This window comes from Alternaria viburni, assembly GCF_023758015.1.
Source record: "Alternaria viburni strain BMP 2772 chromosome Unknown scaffold_7, whole genome shotgun sequence".
Lineage (NCBI taxonomy): Eukaryota > Fungi > Ascomycota > Dothideomycetes > Pleosporales > Pleosporaceae > Alternaria > Alternaria viburni.
This window is the reverse complement of record NW_026055776.1, coordinates 130,911-149,540: the sequence shown is the minus strand read 5'-3', so window position 1 is coordinate 149,540 and position 18,630 is coordinate 130,911. Positions and strand designations below refer to the sequence as shown.

At 54.0% G+C, this 18,630-nt stretch overlaps 5 protein-coding genes across 5 annotated transcripts; all 5 read right to left on the bottom strand.

Moving 5' to 3' along the window:
- Nucleotides 1-838: 838 nt before the first annotated feature.
- J4E79_004000 (uncharacterized protein) lies at nucleotides 839-2,092 on the bottom strand (the record flags this gene model as incomplete). Its single annotated transcript, XM_049352890.1, has 1 exon — nucleotides 839-2,092. The coding sequence occupies one exon, from the start codon at nucleotides 2,090-2,092 to the stop codon at nucleotides 839-841; it is 1,254 nt and encodes a 417-aa protein (XP_049212269.1).
- Nucleotides 2,093-2,668: 576 nt separating this feature from the next.
- Nucleotides 2,669-4,836, bottom strand: J4E79_003999 (uncharacterized protein; the record flags this gene model as incomplete). The annotated part of the gene is made up of 2 exons (XM_049352889.1): nucleotides 2,669-2,774; nucleotides 2,825-4,836. The coding sequence occupies 2 exons, from the start codon at nucleotides 4,834-4,836 to the stop codon at nucleotides 2,669-2,671; spliced, it is 2,118 nt and encodes a 705-aa protein (XP_049212268.1).
- A 1,093-nt stretch (nucleotides 4,837-5,929) lies between these two features.
- J4E79_003998 (uncharacterized protein) lies at nucleotides 5,930-7,567 on the bottom strand (the record flags this gene model as incomplete). Its single annotated transcript, XM_049352888.1, has 6 exons — nucleotides 5,930-6,097; nucleotides 6,151-6,719; nucleotides 6,772-6,952; nucleotides 7,000-7,356; nucleotides 7,410-7,465; nucleotides 7,519-7,567. The coding sequence occupies 6 exons, from the start codon at nucleotides 7,565-7,567 to the stop codon at nucleotides 5,930-5,932; spliced, it is 1,380 nt and encodes a 459-aa protein (XP_049212267.1).
- Nucleotides 7,568-8,693: 1,126 nt separating this feature from the next.
- On the bottom strand, nucleotides 8,694-10,514 carry VEL1 (velum formation- protein; the record flags this gene model as incomplete). Its single annotated transcript, XM_049352887.1, has 1 exon — nucleotides 8,694-10,514. One exon carries the CDS (start codon nucleotides 10,512-10,514, stop codon nucleotides 8,694-8,696), a length of 1,821 nt encoding a protein of 606 aa, XP_049212266.1.
- A 6,972-nt stretch (nucleotides 10,515-17,486) lies between these two features.
- Nucleotides 17,487-18,324, bottom strand: J4E79_003996 (uncharacterized protein; the record flags this gene model as incomplete). The annotated part of the gene is made up of 3 exons (XM_049352886.1): nucleotides 17,487-17,931; nucleotides 17,984-18,156; nucleotides 18,277-18,324. 3 exons carry the CDS (start codon nucleotides 18,322-18,324, stop codon nucleotides 17,487-17,489), a joined length of 666 nt encoding a protein of 221 aa, XP_049212265.1.
- Nucleotides 18,325-18,630: the final 306 nt, after the last annotated feature.

The window sequence follows — 18,630 nt, the reverse complement described above, 5'->3', positions numbered from 1 at the left end:
CGGTCGGTGCAGCGCTGGCGACAGATGGAGCAGAGGACTTCTTGCAGGGTGGTAGGAGTGTGTATGTGGTGTCTTATAAAGAGGGCGCGGGATGTTGAGTCGGGGTGGTAGGGCATGTTTTGTAGATTGAGTTTGTCTGGTTGGATGATGTGTTTAGTGTCTTGTTGCAGTGTGTACCTTTGCATGTGAGCCTCTGGCAAGGTAGATATATCGTTTTGGGTCGTAGTCGGTCTGAGACTTTTGATGTCTAGAGACATGTGTCTGAGCATGTCTTACTATGTCTTGCATGACGACAAGCGACTACAGCAGCGTCATGATCCAAAGCACCAAGACATGTGCACATACCAGAAGAGTGCCTTACAAGCTACCAATCTCGGTCTCAAAACACATTTTCCCACATGCAAGTAGTACGCTTCCAAGTCTTGAAACCCCCAGCACCAATCTGGTCAAGAATAGATATTATGCCATTGTATGCTATTAAGTCGTAATTTCGTCGCTTTCATGCATAGACAATACCTATACAAAATGCTCCAGACATTAATGAGGAAAAGACCAAAATCTCTGACCAAGACAGATACAAGAAGTATAGCAACCCCAGTCCCGCACACAGTGCGAGTAGTCGAGAGGGACGCTGATGATGTAAATAGAAAATGACAAAAAGGAAAAGGACCTGAAAAGAAGAAAGGGGAAGAGGGACAAGATATCCAGCGAACGCCTTTCCCGCACACTCCATGTGCTATGCAACATGTTCCCAGGCTGATGATGCGACAACGCCCAATGGTGTCTTCGGGTAAAGCAAGCTTTTCAACATCGTCCAAACGTATCATCAATCTTCTAGTCAAAAGATCTCATGGCCCAATCCTCCAAACCCATCATCCCCAACCTTGACCTTCTTGCCCTTGCTCTCCATCTCACGCGGTATACTAGGCACGTCAGGAACGTCCCTACCATCAGGCACAACACGCACAGGCTCTTCGCTCTTCAGATTACTCCTCGAGAACCTTTTTGTGAGCCTCGAGCTAGACCGTCTGCCAGGGCTCTTCTTGCTCGCGGTGCTCTTGACGCGTTTTATACTGCGCTCGGTGCGCTCCGACACTTCGGCTTCAGAGGCGGATGCAGCGGAGAGCATGTCGATGTCGCCTTCGGAGTCGGTGGGTATGGGTTTGTACTCGCCGTCCGAGTCGTGGATGGTGGCTTTGCGCTTCTTTACGATCTTGCCGATGCTGGCGGGGGGCTCAACTTCGACGGGGGTTGTGTTCCGTGACGGGTCTTCGTTTTCGCTCGGTGTGACGTCGGGGGTGGGTGGTGCGAAGTCGGGGATGCGTGGGACGGGCGGTATGTCGTTGTAGAGGACGGTCTGGAGCTCCTTCTTCGCAGAGGCGAGCTTGTACTCGAGATCGGAGACGCGCTTCGTGAGCTTCTTCTGCTTGTGCAGGTCTTTCTTGCTGGGGGTGTGGCGGAGGGTTGGTGTTCGCGGTGTGCGGATTGGGGTCGCTGCCTCGGCCATAGCTGCGGTCAAGCCAAGCTGCATCTTCTCGGCAGCAACAGGCTGGGATGGTGTACCAAACTGCCGCGACCTCATAGCGGGTCGTACAAAGACCTTTGGTTGAGGAAGCAGACCCAGGTCCTTCGCCTCATGGTAGGCGATTTCGGCATCCCTCTTGCGCTGGTCGAGGAGTTGCTGGTGCTGGTCCTTCTCCCGCTCCGCGTCTGCGTTCCCAGCTTTGCGCTTGCCCAGAACACTACCGAACATGGAAGCGAACGCGCGCTGGAGGCGTGCATATGTCGTCTCTGTCGGCGCGGCTCCCGATGCCTGGACGCTTGTGCTAAAGCTGGATTCCGTAGGGGTCCCGCTACCAGAAGCAGCCCTCGAAGAAGCCGACTTGACCAGGCGGGGCATGCGGTTCGCAGAGCTCTTTCTCGACGTCGGCGGCTTCGCGTTCTCCTCGTTGAACTGCTCGATCAGCTCTTCGATGCCGATGTCTTTCCATAGCTCGTCCGGCGGTGGTCGTATGCTGCCGTTGGTGTTTGTGTGTTCCTTGAAGCGCGACGCGCGCGGCTGTGTCGACTCATCGGCGGCGTCGTCGCTCATGGCCAAAGCCGTTGCGCGTGTAATGGGCATCCGTCGGGGTGCTCGCGGCGCTAAGATACAGTAAGGTGGTGGAGATAAGGGAGCGCGCCTCGAGGAAGCGGCGAGGCGGCAACAAGGCGGAGAAGGGTCGAGGGTGTATAGCGGAGGAGCCTGCGTGTTTGTTTTGTGCAGAAATTAGTCGACAAGTTGCATCGCTGGTTGCAGCGTCGGACACGACAATTACTGGCTGCGGCTTCCGAGGTGAGGAGGACCCTGTCAATGCGTGACTTGGCACCCACTCATTGCTCGCTACTCTCCACCACGGCCCGTGACACGTTGTCTACTGTCGTTCACCGCTTGCAATTTTTATCCCTTCACCAGCACATCAGCCGGGAAATCTCCACAGCGGTCGGATGAACATGTTCAATTTGTAGTATTACCGCTACTGTACACTCAATCGACCGATCTATATGCAGTTCCATGGTACCATGAATCGCACAGGGTACCCAGGTACCCGCGCGCTAGGAAAGCAACCATGCAATCACTGCCTAGGTATCCTCGTACGGCCGCCAGACGCCAAACATGCAGTTCCACTCTCTACAACTTCGCCTTGGCCTTCGACTCCTCGGCCAGTGCCTCTTCGTAGCAGTCGTCCAGTTCCTTCCTGAAAGCCTTGACCGTTTGCGGGCGCTTCAACTTCAGTCTGTCTAGTGTTAGTAAGATATTCCACTGGTATCGTCAAGTTGGACTTACGTTGGGGTCAAAAGTTGATTTTCGATGGTCCAAGGATCAACAAACAACCGCACAGCCCTAACGCGCTCGTAGCTGTTGAACTTGTTCTTTCGTCCCACCTTTTCCAGCTCCTTAAGTACTGCCTGCTCGACCTTCTTGTTCTTGCAGACCTCCTTCAACTTAGCGATATCACCTTCTGGGATCTTCTCACCGAGCACCTTGGATGCGAATTGTGGGAAGATGTCGGGCGCGACACCAAAGATGGCCACGAGGAAGGATTGATGCGAGTCGCCATGAACGTAGCCAGAAGCGAGGTAGCTGCAGTTTGCAAGGTACACATTCTCGATCCGCTCGGGGGAGATGTACTCTCCCTGTGCGAGCTTGAGGACGTTCTTCCTGCGATCGATGATCTTGAAGCGACCAAGTTCGTCGACGGAGCAGATGTCACCAGTGTGGAACCAACCATCGGCGTCAATCGCCTTGGCAGTCTCCTCCTCGTTGCGGAAGTACTCCTTGAACTGCGATGCAGAGCGGATCAGCAGCTCACCACGAGGGTGCGGCTTATCGGTGGACATGTACTCCATGTCAGGCACGTCGAGCAGAGCGCACTCCGTGTTCGGTCCAACACCACCGCAGTTGCCAGCGGAGAAGTCGCCCTCGTGCTGGACGAGTGCAACGGCGTAAGTCTCGGTAAGACCGTATCCTTGTGTGAAGTTGGTTCCGAAGACGATGCGGAGGAATTGATGCAGACTGGGATCAATGGGCGCAGAGCCACTAACAAGTACCTTTGCGCGATCCAGTCCAAGACCAGCAGAAACCTTCTTAGCCCAGATGCGGTCGTAGAGCATGTGCTTGTTGGTAGGGTTTTGCTTGTCGTTGAGAGCCGCCAGCTTGGTCGATACCACGTGTCGGGATAGTGCTCCCTTGACGCCAGTGGCTTGGACGGTTGCTTCCTTGATCTTAGCTCCAAAGCGGTTGTACAGCCTGGGTACACCAGAGAAGATGGTCGGTCGAAGCATCTGCAGGTCATCTACTAGCTCTGCGATGTTTCCATGGAAGTAACCAATAGCAGCACCAGTTGCCAGCCCACTGTGTTCTCCCAGCCGCTGGTAAATATGTGCCAGGGGCAAGAAAGAGCAGATGACCTCGTTAGGACTGCTACCCATGATGACCATGGATGTGCATGTTCCGGCATGCGCGTTCCTGTGAGACAGAACGACGCCCTTGGGGTTTCCCGTAGTGCCAGATGTGTAGTTGATAGTGACAATGTCCTCAGGTGTAGGAGGGTTCATCGGGATCGGTTGCCTCTCGCCCAAAGCTTCCACATCCTTGATGTAGTGGATTGTCACACCTTGTTCGCTCGCAAGCGAGTTCAGGATGTCGCCCTTGGACTCTCCGGGAAGCTCGCCAGCGGAAAGCGGGTCGAGGACCACGATGATCTTTAGCGAAGGCAATCGAGGTTTCAGCTTCAACAGCGCAGTAACGTGGTTCACTCCAGCAACCACGCAAGACAGCTCAGAGTGGTTGATGATGTATTCGGTCGTGTCTGGACCTAGCGTGTCGTAGATGGAAACGGTGTAGAGTCCTTGTGACATGCACGCCAGATCCGTGATCTGCCATTCCGGCCTGTTCTGACACCACAGTCCAATACCGTACTTTGGCGCGGTAACGCCAGCTTGTTTGTGCAGATGTACCAGGCCAGCGCCGAAGTTCGTTCTCCGCTTAGCGACTGTCTCGTAGTCTTCCCAAACGTAGGGACCGAAGGTCTTGGTGGCGGTGTCGTAGGGGCGGTGGCCCAGGCACTTGTTCTTGGGCCATTTGGCGACCGAGTTCTCGAATGCCTCGTGGGGTGTCCTAATCTCAGGGACCAGGTGATCCAGCAGAGGCTTGTCCGTAAACCTCCAATGCCTGTAGATGGCGCTCCTTCCCTCTGCCTCTGAGCCGGGCAACGCCACGCTGTATGGCTGTCCTTTTGCCGGAGGGCCGTGGAGCTCCTCCGCGCGGTCCAACTGAGGGTCTATAGATCCGAACATGTTTGCGTATGCGTGTGTTCGGCTAGGTTGGTTTCGCGTGGTCGCTCTTTCCGCTTCGGTCGAGGACGGCTTCGTGTAACGTGTAAAGGTGATACCAACGAGGTGATGACAGACAGTCTACTCTATATTAAACGTCAGCAGAGCTCTTGGTAAACACGCCGCGCATGGGCGAGGTCGGCGTGTCCGGGACAGCCCCAAGCTTCTAGCTTCCAGCTGCGACATGGCAGATGACCTCACATACCTATAGCTTTACGCCAGGACTCCCGCTCTCTCCTCGGCTATAGCGAACAGTAAAGAGAAGATGCAACACGTCTCGAGAAAGGGCAACGCGCTCAAACTCAGCAGTGGAAGATGGGAATCAGGCGCAACGAACCCTAAAGGCAAGGGTCGTAATCATACGGGACTAAGCCAGAAACTCCACAATTTCCCATGGCGGCGCAAAACGTGCCTCGGCAAAGTCGTCATGTCGCGCGCCCGTCCAATTGCGACCAAGATGAAAACTGGAGCCAAGTTCCTGCACCGAAAGCTACCGGTCAGGTGCGCTGGATGCAGCTGAAACCCCGATGTCTGGGCATCCCGCTCTTCTCCAGACTCCGGAGCAGGCACCTTTTGGCATGTGTTTGCGGGGAACGAGATGGGGCGTCGCGCTGCCTTGGGTATACCGCTGAGCGAGAGGGCTGGTGCGCATAGCATGACGAGAGCGTTTGCATGCGCAGATGCGTCATGTGCTAGATATGTGACTTTCACATGTTGTCGAGATCAGATCCTGGGGTAACCATCCTTGCTTCGCGACCACGTAGACGGCTCCATGCTGATTGGTCAGCGGATCTCGGTACTGGAGCCCACCGGTAGGGAAGATGCCTCGGCTTGAGATGCTGCGTGTGCGCGGCCAGGGGTTAGAAGAGACATGTAACGACTTCGTACGAGGACACCACGGAGAGACTTCACGCTGCGCAATAGATAACAGTAGTGTAGGTATCAAGCGTCTAGCCTATCAGCCACAACATGCCGGGGCTACCATTAGGTATTCATCTCATTACAATCTCGGAATCGCTATTCGCGTTTCTAGAGCAACAGCCTCAGTACCACGTTCCTATGTAGCTCCCGACAGGGACGCAGAGGGCTCACCGCCGCCTGTTTTTGTTGCATTCTCAGGTTGACCCTTCTCAGCTGGCGCCGTTGCCGACTTTTTGAAAGACTGCTCAAAGTCGGCAATGATGTCGTCGATGTGTTCTGTGCCTACCGAGATGCGAATGAGGTCCTGTAACCTGTCAGCATGTAATCACTTTGGCTCGTTAAGCAATGTTTGCTTACCTCAGTAACACCTGAGTTGATCTTCTCTTCGTCACTCAGCTGCTCGTGTGTCGTCGTCCAAGGATGGATAGCCAGCGTCTTGGAATCGCCAACGTTCGCTACGTTGGAGATGAGCTTGAAGTTGTCTACGACCTGGCTGCCTGCTGCACCACCTCCTGTTACGCCAAATGATAGCACGCCTCCGAACCCACGCGGCAGGTACTTCTTCGCTAGCTCGTGTGATTGATGGCTCTCGAGACCTGGATACGATACCCAGCTCACGTTCCTGTTGCTCTCGAGCCACTTCGCCAGCTTGAGTGCATTGGATGCATGTCGCTCGCATCGTAGAGAAAGAGTTTCGACACCAAGGATGAGCTGTTGGGCGGCGAAGGGGTTCAGCGCTGCGCCTAGGTCTCGCAGGATCTCAACGCGCGCTCGCATGATGAATGTAATGGCTCCAAAAGTCTCCCAGAACTTCAGCCCGTGGTATCCGTCTGATGGCTCGACCATCTGCGGGAAGCGCTTGCCGTGCTTGCCCCAGTCGAACTTTCCGCTGTCGACGACGATACCACCAATCGTGGTTCCGTGGCCTGTCGTCTCGGTCAATATATGCCTGCTGTTCAAGGACGAAGTGAGCGTTACCTCCGATCCACTTTGTCGCAGAGTGCACGACAATATCAGCGCCAAAGTCGATAGGCCTGCAGAAGTATCCTCCAGCACCAAACGTGTTGTCAACAATAACTGGAATACCAGCCTCATGCGCAATCGCTACGATCTTCTCAAAGTCGGGAACGTTGTACCTCGGGTTTCCGATACTCTCAAGCTTTGGGACATTAGCCAGCTTGTGAACAATCATTCGCAAAAACTCACATAGATCGCCTTGGTCTTCTCGTCAATCGCAGCCTTGAAGTCATCCGGTTTGTCACCGTTGACGAACTTGGTCTGCACTCCCAGGCGCGGGAAGAAGACTTTGAGCTGGTTGTATGTGCCTCCGTACAAGTTCGAGGTTGCAATGATGTTGTCTCCGGCGTGCGCCAGAGCAGCTATGGCGATGAATTGGGCGGACTGGCCAGACGCTACTCCTAGTGCTGCAACACCGCCTTCCAATGCGGCGATACGCTTCTCGAGGACATCGACGGTGGGGTTCATTATGCGGCTGTAGATGTTGCCGAACTCCTTTAGTCCGAAGAGCCTTGCGCCATGAGCGCTGTCATTGAACGTGTAAGACTATTTGTATCAGCATGAGTGTCAGTAGAGGCCCACTTTGTTCCACAACTTACACTGGTCGCGTAGATGGGTACGGCACGAGAGTTTGTCACTGAGTCTGGCTCATGGCCTGGAGATACTGTATTAGTACATACACCTGAAGAGAAGCTAAAAAGCGCTCACCAGCGTGCAGTTGCAGCGTCTCGAAGTTCTTGGATAGTTCCTCAGCCATGTTGGTTTACAATCCAAGAACTATGCACAATGGCGCTATGAATTGGTGGTAGAGTGCTAGATCTTCACGAGAGCGTTTGGGGATGGAGGAGAGGAAGGCGAAAAGAGGGGAGAACCAGAGGATCAATTGTGCCAAAAGTCGCGTCCGTCACGTCATTTCTGCCCACGCGGGTGTGGATCACACTTGTAACCAGAGTCCGCGGGCACTCCTTCGTAGCTTCCCATGGCGGGAAGTGTGCTTGAAGCCTGTCACGCTCGTACCATACCATCACAGGTTAGCTTTAGGTAAGCCGTTCTTCTTTGCGGCATAATGCGAAAACTTCAAGCTCTACGTTTCCTATTATGTGTAAAAGACAGTCACATTATACTCGTCGGATGCATGGCGCGTGTTCTGGTAGGACGCTGGCAAATTGCGTGATTGTGTTGATCTGTATCGGGACGCGGGGTAGTTGGAGGGGTACTCTTGAGGCGGACTAGACGACGCGAGATGTATCCGTTCCGTGGCATGGACTTAGAGCGCACCACCTGCATGTATTGCTCACACAAAGGGACCAAAACTAAAGTTCAATGGCGCACTGTGTGCCATGATTGAGCTTACGGAATCTATGCAAATCACAAGCAGCCTCCCTTGTTGCATGCTCATGCGTATACTATCTCATCCGATTTTCCGGACGGCGACATGAAGCCGTTAATGATAAAGCCACAGTTCCGTTAACCAATAGAAGGAAATGCCAGAGTTCTCAATTTGCTGAGCCGCGTGTTCTGTAGAGCACATTCAGACAAAGTACAAGGTAGGAATAATAGATTGAAAGGAAACAGAGGGCGTTTTGCCTTGATGTGGGGTATGTGGGTAGTATGTTTTGTGTAACAGTGAAAAGAAATGGTAGTGTGCAGCTTAATAGCTGACGTTTATGTAATAAAGCATAGAAAGACAGGGCTTGGAGACGAGATAGGAAAGACTGCCGTGGCGAGATCGCACGTTCGTCGTACTCGGGGGTATAGATGATCAGAGCACATTAGATCCGTAACAGCACACATAACGCCGTACTCCTACAACAGATCCTTATGCAACGTACATGCTGGGGGCCGGTCTTATCTGAGCTACGCGGCCGTCAGCAGAGAACAACTCAATGGCCGACTGCGGGTACATGACGTTGCCGTTGTGTCCCGTCCGCACGCCGGTAGCTCATGGCCGCTCGGTCCATTGGCTCCTCCATATCCGGAGAGTCGGCAGGATCGTAGTTGTACCCAGCACCAGAGGGTTGTGGCCTGCTGCCAGACACCATGCGTTCGTTCAAGTGGCGGGAGTCGAATGTGCTGGAGAAGGAACGTTTGTTGCTTGATCCAGCCGACATGGGCGGAAGACCCTGTGCCTGGGCGTTGAACTTGGGCAGCGCATAGTTCTGGCTGGACCCGTCAGAGTTGACCGACATGGTAGCTGAAAGGGTACCGGGCGGTGACTGGTAAGAAGGCGAGACGGGCTCCAGCTTCTCGGCGACGATGGGCCTCAAAGATGGCAGCGGCTGGTGGCTGGGAGTGTGCACAGCACTAGGTGTAGACGAAGCATAAGCCTGTGGTGAGGTGTGTAGGGGCTGCAAGGGTTGCAGAGGCTGGCTCATTTGCTGTGGTCGACTGTATTGATCCATGGAGCTGTAGGATTGCACTGCATGGCTGGGCGCGGAGTATTGCTGAGGCGACGATTGGGTCACAGACGAGCGTCGGTAGTCGACTGGCTGAACGTACTCTGCGGGAACGTGTTCCTGACGAGAAGGAGGAACCTGGTCGTAGTGCGCCGGCTGCTGGTAGTTTGAGTAGTTGTATTGCTGGCTTGCGGGCATTGTGGGCTGAGGTTGCTGCTGGCTCGAGTAGCTGCTGTGTTGGGCGTGTTGAGCGTGCTGAGAGTGTTGCGGGTGTTGCGGGTATGCAGTAGAATGCTGGGGAGGTTGCATCATGGAAGGCGTTTGGGGAGCGGAGTACTGCTGCGAGTATTGGTGTTGCTGGCTCGATGCATACGAAGGCATTTGCGTGTACGTGGGGTTCTGCGGCGGCGGCATCTGCTGCTGATAGCCGTTGCTGGCAGGGTAGCCATGTGCCATCTCCTCCATGCTCGGACGGCGGGGTGGTGCCAGCGACGGATTGCTGGCGTTGGAGACGGACCGCGGACGGTCATCGAGAGGGGCGTTTGGTGCCTGGCCATAGTTTTCGGGGGTCGCTGTTCCTCTCGCGCGGTCGTAGCCACCACCTTCCTCATCATACTCGTCCCATTCCTTGGACGACTTGTTCTCGCGGCGCCTCATCCTCACATCGCGACGGATGCGAACACGGCAGCCCTGCTCGGCAACCTGGCGACTTAGGGCTGTGCTCTCGGACAGACCAGGGAACTTCTTCGCAGAGAAGACGGTGAATGGCGATGATCTAACCTCAGCACGGTGGGAGACAAAGTGGTTGCCGTCGAAGATGACTTCTGGGTCACCAGGGTCCAGGTCCTTGACCTCGGCCAGGTTCTCGAACAGAGCGAAACTCAGGCGGTACTTGCCCTCGTGACGGACTGAAAGATCGGGAAAGATGAAGTAACCGGCAGGCGTAGGGCGCTCGAGGTAGGCCATGCCCGCAACGGGGGTGCCGGTCAGGACAGGAAAGCTGGGACCTGCAGAAGACTGGGTGCGTCCATGTGCAATGGCGCGCGCATTTTCGAGACTGGCATGGAGAAAGAAACTCGCATTGTAGGCGAAGGTGATGTCCTGGTCGTTCTCGTAGATGCGAAGTTCGACAATTGGGGGAGGGTCCACGGGGCGGCGATCGGCACTCGACTTTGCGCCGCTACCACATGCACGCGCGCGTTCGGGCTGCTGGATTACCTGCAGATTGTAGCGAATGGTGCGGCCATCCTTGGTGGTGCGGATGAATTGGCTCTTGTTTTCGTGGCTGACAGCAATGTTGGACATCATGAGTGCGATGTGTCTGGTCTGCGGCGAGTCAGCATGCGGAGTCGTCGTGGAGTCGGGGTGAGTCGACGCCAGGGACTGCCTCGCGGCACCCACCCAAAGGGAACACTTACATCAGCGACCACACAATGGGTACTTTGAACGAGCTAGAACAACAGCTACGCTGGAGTGAACCACGGTAGCAGACAATCTGGAGTGGTCAGTACATGCGTTTGACAATGCCATTCCGACAGACTCGTGGGCGCCGCAGGGCCAACGCCGCATCGCTGGCTGACGCGTGCCCGAACTGTCGGCATCCCAAAGGCGCGGGCGGGACTCGCTGGGAAAACTTACCGATGGAGACGTGGAAAATCAACCAAAAATGATGCGCAAAGCAACAAGTCGAGCAGATGAGCAGTGCAGTGGGGGATGCGCAGAGATGGATGTCTTTGCGGTGCTGCGGTCGATGGCTGGGTGGTGCTGAGGGCCGGGTGCTGGGGGCCAGAAAGCAGATAGCAGAAAGCTTGGGAGACGCGACGGCGAGGCTGGCTAAGATGATGCCAAGTCAAGTATGCTCAAAAGGATCCTCCGAGACAGATGGCAGAGCGAGAACAGCACCGGTCGTCGGAACCGCAATTGCAGAGAGGGTGCAAGAGTCGGCGATGGATATGTGAAGAATGGGGAGAGCTGAGGGCACGCGGCTATGAGAGGGGACGGCTGAGAGGCCCGCTGGGTCAGGCTCATCTGCACTGACACTTTAGCCGGACAAAGGCAGCTTAGTGTGCTGTGGCTATTGGTTTGAAGCCTCACCCGCCTGCAATCCATGAATGCTCCGCGGACGCCTCGCGCGCAGAAGCTGCAGTCCTAGTACCACCACGGCAAGGCGCAGTCGTCTTGCATCGTCGTGCATCGTCTTGCATCGCGAGAAGCTGGCGAGAACCATGGTAAGGAGCGCGTTGCTCTCCACACCTTCCTCTCTGCACGCCCGCCATCCACCACCTGGGCACAACCACCGGCACTGACTCGTGCACCCCGAAGCGAGCACCAAGCGGGAACCGAAACATATTGGCCCGCGTCTTGCCAAAGTTAAACTAGCCAGCCAGGCCAGAGCCCACCGATCACACGGTTCCAGCTCCCGGCTCTCGATGGGCAACCATGGTGTCGTCCCATCACATCGCCTTGGGTCTGGCGCCATGCCTACGCTACAAGGCACGCACATGCCATACTACACGCAGGAGTACTCCCTCCTACGAGCACAGAGTATTCCATACTAGTCACCTTCGCATTCGCCTCTCCCACATCCAGATGTCACTAAATTGCACTGCTGCCCATCTCAGCTGGGCGCCACGTCTGGGTAGAGAGCCGGTTTCTGTAGTAGGCCCGCCTGGGGATGCATGGTGCCAGGGTGCCCGGGAGATACCGCCTGGGCCAAGCACACTGTGCCGTGCGACAATGGCTGGCGCGCACAACAGCCAGATGGTCTGATGCTCGTCACTATCCATGCCGTCTCCTCGCTACTCTTTCCAGCCCCATCTCGTCCTTTTGCCAGAGTGCTGACCGCCCCCATGAACGGTTCTCCAACGGTGCTTTTTATGCGACGCTGCTGACTGACTGCCGGCTGGGACGCTGGAAACCAATGGCCAGCGAGGCGGATTCCAGCAGCCAGCAGTGGGCAGCAAACGGCCCACTCGCAAAGGATCACCGTGGCTGACATGCCCCTGCTGCCCTTCTGCTGGATTGCGCCAAGTGGGATCCTTTACCCGTCGTTCCAGCCACCTTGATTCGCCCCCTCCATTATCGGAAGCATGCAGCCCCAGTATTCCTGTCTTCCTCAACGGCCGGGATGCGCACTCTCCCGTTGCAGCCCTCCTCAGGGCCGGGGGCGATCGGATCCGCTTCCTGCTGCCAACAACATCCTGCGCGCTGTTTCGACGTCTTGGACATCTAATCGCAGTCAGACGCTGCCCTTGCTTGTCGATGCCGAGTCCATCTCGTGGTCATCACGTACCGCCGAATCGTGCATGAGGACGCCCGTTCTATCCGCAGCCCGGAGCAACTCGCAAAAGTAAATGCCATTAGAGTTTGCGGAAAGCGGAGGTTTCACCCTTCATTGATTGGGACTGCCGCCGGCGAACCCACCACGCGCACATGTCAAACGCTCTGTTGGTTGACTGCTGTCGCACTTGGGCTCCGACAAATCCCCCGGAAGTTACCAATCGCTTCACCCTGGCCGAACACAGCGTCGTCTTCCGCGCTTTCGCATTCGACCCTGATGGACCCTGTCGCTGAAACCTTGGTCGGTAACTTTGCATGGTTTGGTCGTTTTATGACGCCGTCTGCCAGTGTTCGCGTCTGGCGTCGTCTTTCCGTACCTTACCCTCGGCAATGGCTGCGCAGAGAGTTGCACAGCGTCGTTGCTGAAGACCATCAACCAATGCAGTCTCCCGCCCTAGCTTACACGAGAAGACGCATCATGGCACCAGTCGTATATGGTTTACAGCATTTCGCGTTGTCTCTTGCAAAGGTTCTTCACCCAACCTGAAATCACTGCACCCACTGCGATATGCGCTTCGTTATTGCCTAAGGCCTGGATCCCACACTCGTTTCACTCTATTCAATTGCAGCCTCGCCAAACAACCTGAACCCACACCTGTGCTATCTCCATCACGCGGTAATATCGCACGGAGTTGCATGCCTCAAATTACGCTTTGCAACGACTATCGCGCAAAGCGTGACAGCAGAGTACACCCGAAGTCCTTGCATGAGCCCGTGCTAAACCTTCAGGCTAGGTGCATGCCTACAAATGACGTCTGCGCTCCACCGACCAGACTTCCTCTGCCTATGCTGTCTCGATATCAGGCCATCTTTCGCTACACTCAGCGCCCCTGGAGGCACTACAGAGCCACGTTGACCTAGCGTGTTCAATAGACGCCGCAAGACCCAAACAGTCGCATTCAGCTCCTGCGGCTCAGTGTACTGGGCGCCTCTTGAACACGAACGTCACACTGGGAAAAGCCACGTCTTGACCCTGGACCATCTTGGTCAGTCTACAGCAGGCGCAGCCTTACCCTCAGATACCGATCGTTCCAATGGTCGGGCCCAGGGACAGCCACCATGCAGTCAAGATGCCACACATGACGACCACCCCGCGTCCATATGGTCTGATAGCAGCAAGCACATACCTTTCTGTACATACCAACATACCTCAACTTTCACAGGGTCTACTACATACGATGCGCTGGCATGCTGCGCGCTCCTGTGGCCACAATCCGGCAAGATCGGAGCGTACATCAAGCACCGAAAGGCTTGGAACAGTCCGACTTGTGCATTCCTCAAGGGTGGCCTTCTGGAAGCCCCTGTCTTTCTAGAAGATATGATCTGATCGGTGAAAGAATGCGAGGGGAACTATTGGTGCGCTCACCCCCTTACTTAACACGGGAGATTCGGCGGCTGCAGACGTTACGTCCAGCGGCATTCGACAACTGCACATATACGAGGCTTGAAATAGAAGTGCGGATGCAGATCATGCTGTTGGTACTGGGTATGCGCCGGTCAATCAGCACCACAGAGAGTGCAGGGCGCTAATACGATTTCAAGACGTTGGCTGTCTGTCGTATCGACTGCTATCTCTTTCCATTGGCGACTTGGGACATTCCAACATATAAGCTATTGCTTTGCAGATGCCGTGACGTCTACCAGCTGACCTGGTACTCATGAGGTAACCCGTCTAGATCTCACACAGCCTTCATTCCAAGGACAACTATGCATCACTGATAATAGCGATGGTATTGTTCGTCGAATTTCCGTTCGGCCTCAAGAATGGCAAGTACACGTCACCTTACGCGTCAGTTTGTCTGCCCGTGTCAGTCTGCGCTTCATGCTGTCTCGGATCTGTTCAATTCCGTCATGCGTTCTGTAATACCGTCCGTTCGTCCTCTGTCTTTCTGAGAAGATCCAGTCAGTCGCTTGCACTGCTGAAATCCCCAGGATCAAGTCATCTCATCAAATCCTGTTATGATACTGGCTTATCGTTGCTTGTTTGTCGGAACGCAATCTCTCGCATCACGCCTCTACCAGTTCAGATGACCAAGTGCCTGACTCTCACATGAGAGTATATAGACTGAATTATGTCCAGTCGTCACATACGAGTTCTTGATCAGCATCTTCACTCCATATGTTTCACAACTTCGCAACTCGAGTATTTCATGAACAATGGGGTTGTTTTCCGTGAGCTATGTCCCCTGCATGTTCCTTCAAGGTGCTGAGAAAATCCTCAGTTGTCTTTGTGGATCTCAAGATAGCATCAAGATCACGCCTCGCGAATCCCTGTCATCTCGCATACCCCAGATAAGAGGATACCACTTTTCCTCCTCAGCTGTGCAGGTAGTCAGTACCAGAAACTCGATTGGAAATCAAACTATTGTACTCACCGTCATCCACCGTGACTGGAAATAGCGGATCATAGACAAACACCGTTCTCACAGCCTGCGTTGCACCACTCAAAAGACGCAAAAGAGTTCGTTGCGCAGTCCACGGTTACGTTTTTGCGCTTAGCAGACCATGGCTCAGGGTAGACGATACAGTAGCGGCCTACGCAAGGATCCGGACGTGGTGTTATTGATATCTGTGGTACTGGTGCCGCTACTGGTGCTGGCGCCGGTGCAGCAACTGCACTGAAAGCAGTAAGAGAGAGGAAAGTGAAAGTAAGGCTGAGGAACTTCATGTTCATGGTGCTGCTTATTCGAGTGAAGAGGATTGCGGCTTGCTATCGCTTTGAAATGATGGGTGAGGAGAGAAATAGGAGGCATGCACTGGCTTTCTTATACACATCTTTCGGCGGCTTCTGAGTAAACCAACATCTTGCTCGACGACCCACTTACTCCACTTAATGACTGCACGATAGTACCTCCAAAAGTATCGATTCTGCATGCGCGTCCTTAACTCCACAACTTTGCGTCTAGCATTCTCGTCCTTCAGACGCAACCAACAAAGCCCATCACCTCGTGCATCGGCCTTCATTCGCCAGTATCTCTATTCCCTCTCGTATACCACAGAATCGCACATCGAAAGCGGATCGCGATAGGATCTAGATTGCTATCTAACCGTCATCCTCAAGTCCATATAGTCGAAGCGATGCGGCACAGATGGTCCTCGAACGCATCGGTTGGATAGCGGCAACAGCGCCTACTCCCGCAACTGGTGGTCATAGTCACTCAGATCGGTCACATGGTGTCTTGAATAGGTCCTTCGACCTCATTTTGGTGTGCGGCGTGGGCGAGAGGAGTTGGCTATTGGTATGCGGAGATCCCTTGCTTAACGCCTCATGCGGGATGTGTCTTCGGCTAGGCGGAGGACACCACGATGGTGTAGATACGAAAGTGGAGATGTGAGGAAGATGTATCATGTGGTAACGATTGGCAGAAGAAGGCTTTGGCCTGAGAGCAAGTGCACAGTCATAGTATTTGATGTGGCTGATATGTAGACATTGTTGGTTAGAACTTATTCCAAAAAAGAGCTCGCCCTACACTATTCCTATCTCCCTCTATCGCATTCCTACTCTCGTTCTTAGTTCTAATCTTAACCTTCTTCTTATCTTTACATACACTCTTTTGTCCTACAACATCCCTCTCTATACCCTCTGTTCTTACTACCGCTATCTCCTTATCTACCTATCCTTAATACTTAAACCTATCTTCTAGCCTTCCCGCGCTGTGTCTCCTCTTAACATTCTTATCTTTATCTCTCTCCTTAATGTTAACTCTCTACCCCTCTATTATTGCTCCCTTAAACATAAATTCCCCTCTCCCTTTCCTCCGAACAACTATTTGCGTAGCCCGCTTATACCCAACATGCCACCCATCGCCATCTCTCGACTCTGACTCTGGCACCCAACTGTCTCTTATTTCTTCCCCTTTCTCCGTGGTCTTAGCGGGAGGTCGATTGAAAGAGGCTATGTCCTCGTGGTATGCAGTGCCGGCGACGAGCGAGGGGGCGAATGCTGTGGTGGGCATGTAGGGTGTAGGAGCGAAGGTGGATGGGTGATTTGGGGGGAGAGACGCGTGGTGCATGCCGCCTGTGCCTGTGGAATCTGGTGTGGAAGCTGTGGTGGTGAAGATATGGGTGAGGCAAGAGAATGCCATCTTGACAATAGTTTATGCAGGCGATTGAAGTAGTGATAATTCGGTAGGTCTGACTTTCACTGCTATTAAGAGAAGTGATCAGATATATGTCAAGTGTTACTGTTTGGTTTTCTTTTGGTATCTCGCTGCATTCATCTCGATGAAGATGTGAGTGAGCATCTATTTCGTAGTAGCATGGTGATGTCTCTCTTTTTTTTGAGACATATCTGTTTGCCAGACAAGGAGGTGCTGTGCTTTGTTCTTGTCTTGGTGCGTTTCGGCGCCTTCTTTGTCGATATACGAGACAATCAGCCGAGTGTTGTGTGTAGAAAAGCAAGACATGGTTCGTTGTATGTTCTGCAGGTCTTGCCGTGGTGTGCTTTGTTTCTGAAGAGGTGTAAGGCAAATTGGTGCACGAAGAAGTGTTTTGGTGGTGCTGGACGACATGCATACGATTGTGTCATAGACTTAAAGGTTGAGACATGATTCTAGATTGGCTTGCATCAACGAGGTTCTAGAAAGTCTGGAAAAAGTGCAAACAGAGCGGGCCTTAGCAGGGGCTCATAACGCGATGTCATGCAGTTTGCTGGTCAGCCAAGTGTTTCACACGTTGCTTAGCACTAACATCAGTACAACGAGCTTCAATATGAAGTCTTTGCGCAGTGCCGAATCGCGCGTCACACATCTTCTTAAGTGAGTCCTTGTGTAGGATCACTTCTTTTGAGTCTAATTAGGATGCCATCAAGTAGCCCCACTATACTAATATATACAGGTAAAGTCGTGTAGCAGAGCCAAGTTTATCCATCATATGCACATCCACTCATTTTAGAGTTGGATTGCGAAAAGGTTCCAACAAACTATCCCAGCGAATCCGCGCTTACAAGAAGAAAGCAGCAGCGCCAAGAACAGCAGCGACCTTTCCGGCGCCAACGGCAACAGCGGCGTTCTCGGTCTGCTCAGGGAGAGCGCTGGACTCAGCAGCGGACGCAGCATCGTCGCCGGTAACGGTAGCAGTGCCAGAGACGGTCTCAGCAGGAGCGGTGGTGGGCTCAGCAACGCCGGCAGGGCAGTGCCAGTGGTCGCCGTGGGGCTCGCAAGTGCTGGCAGTGGCCTCGTGGTCGTGGTCGTCCTCGTCATCATGGCTGTGGGATGCGGAGGCAGTGATCATGGTGGATCCAGAGGAGACGACAGTGACGGTGGTGGAGGCGATGGTGGAGGCAGGGCCGGAAGTAGCCTCCTCAGCGGCTTCCTCAGCGGAGTGCGAAGCAAGCTGCTCTGGGGTAGGAGCACCAGTAGGCTCTGGAACGCCGTCGGGGCAGTGCCTTGATATTGTCAGTTTGGTTCATACAATACATGATGTTCAGATCGCCTTACCAGTGGTCGCCGTGGGGCTCGCACTCACCACCAGCAGTCACAGAGACGGTGTCCTGTGCTACAACGGCGGCAGCGGCAGCGAAGAGAGAGATGACCGAGAACCTCATGTTGAATGTGTAGAAACGACCGTAGTTGTCTTGTCGAGTTAGATATGTAGGTAACGAGGGAATGTCCTGAGGGCTCGAATAGGATGTTTCGTGAGAGGTAGTAAGGTAAGGAAGTAACTGCAGTACCTACGGGCCAAAAGTTTTATATCCTCATCTTCGGGTCGATGCTGCAGAGCATACACCTACATGGCTGGGCGCCGAGCCAAGGCGGCGGATTGCCTTGGCGATGGACATTGCGGTACTCAGTTTCCGTAAAAGAAGGCAAAAACTTGCTCCTCGAGATGAACGATTGGTAGATGACGGTCCTGAGTAGGCGGATTTACCGAGTGTGACGCTGGAGTAGCGTGCGAATGCCTGTTGGGGTCGGCCTCCATGCTTGGCATGTGGGATGTGGATGTGGTGGTGGAGTTGGTGTGCACAAAACGGGCAAACTGTCCGGTGAGTCGTTGAGACATGTGTTAGCAGAGTCTTCAGATAGATGCTGGAGTTTGGTCTTTTGTCAGCTTGACATGTCAGATTCGCCTTGTTGCTGAACGTGGA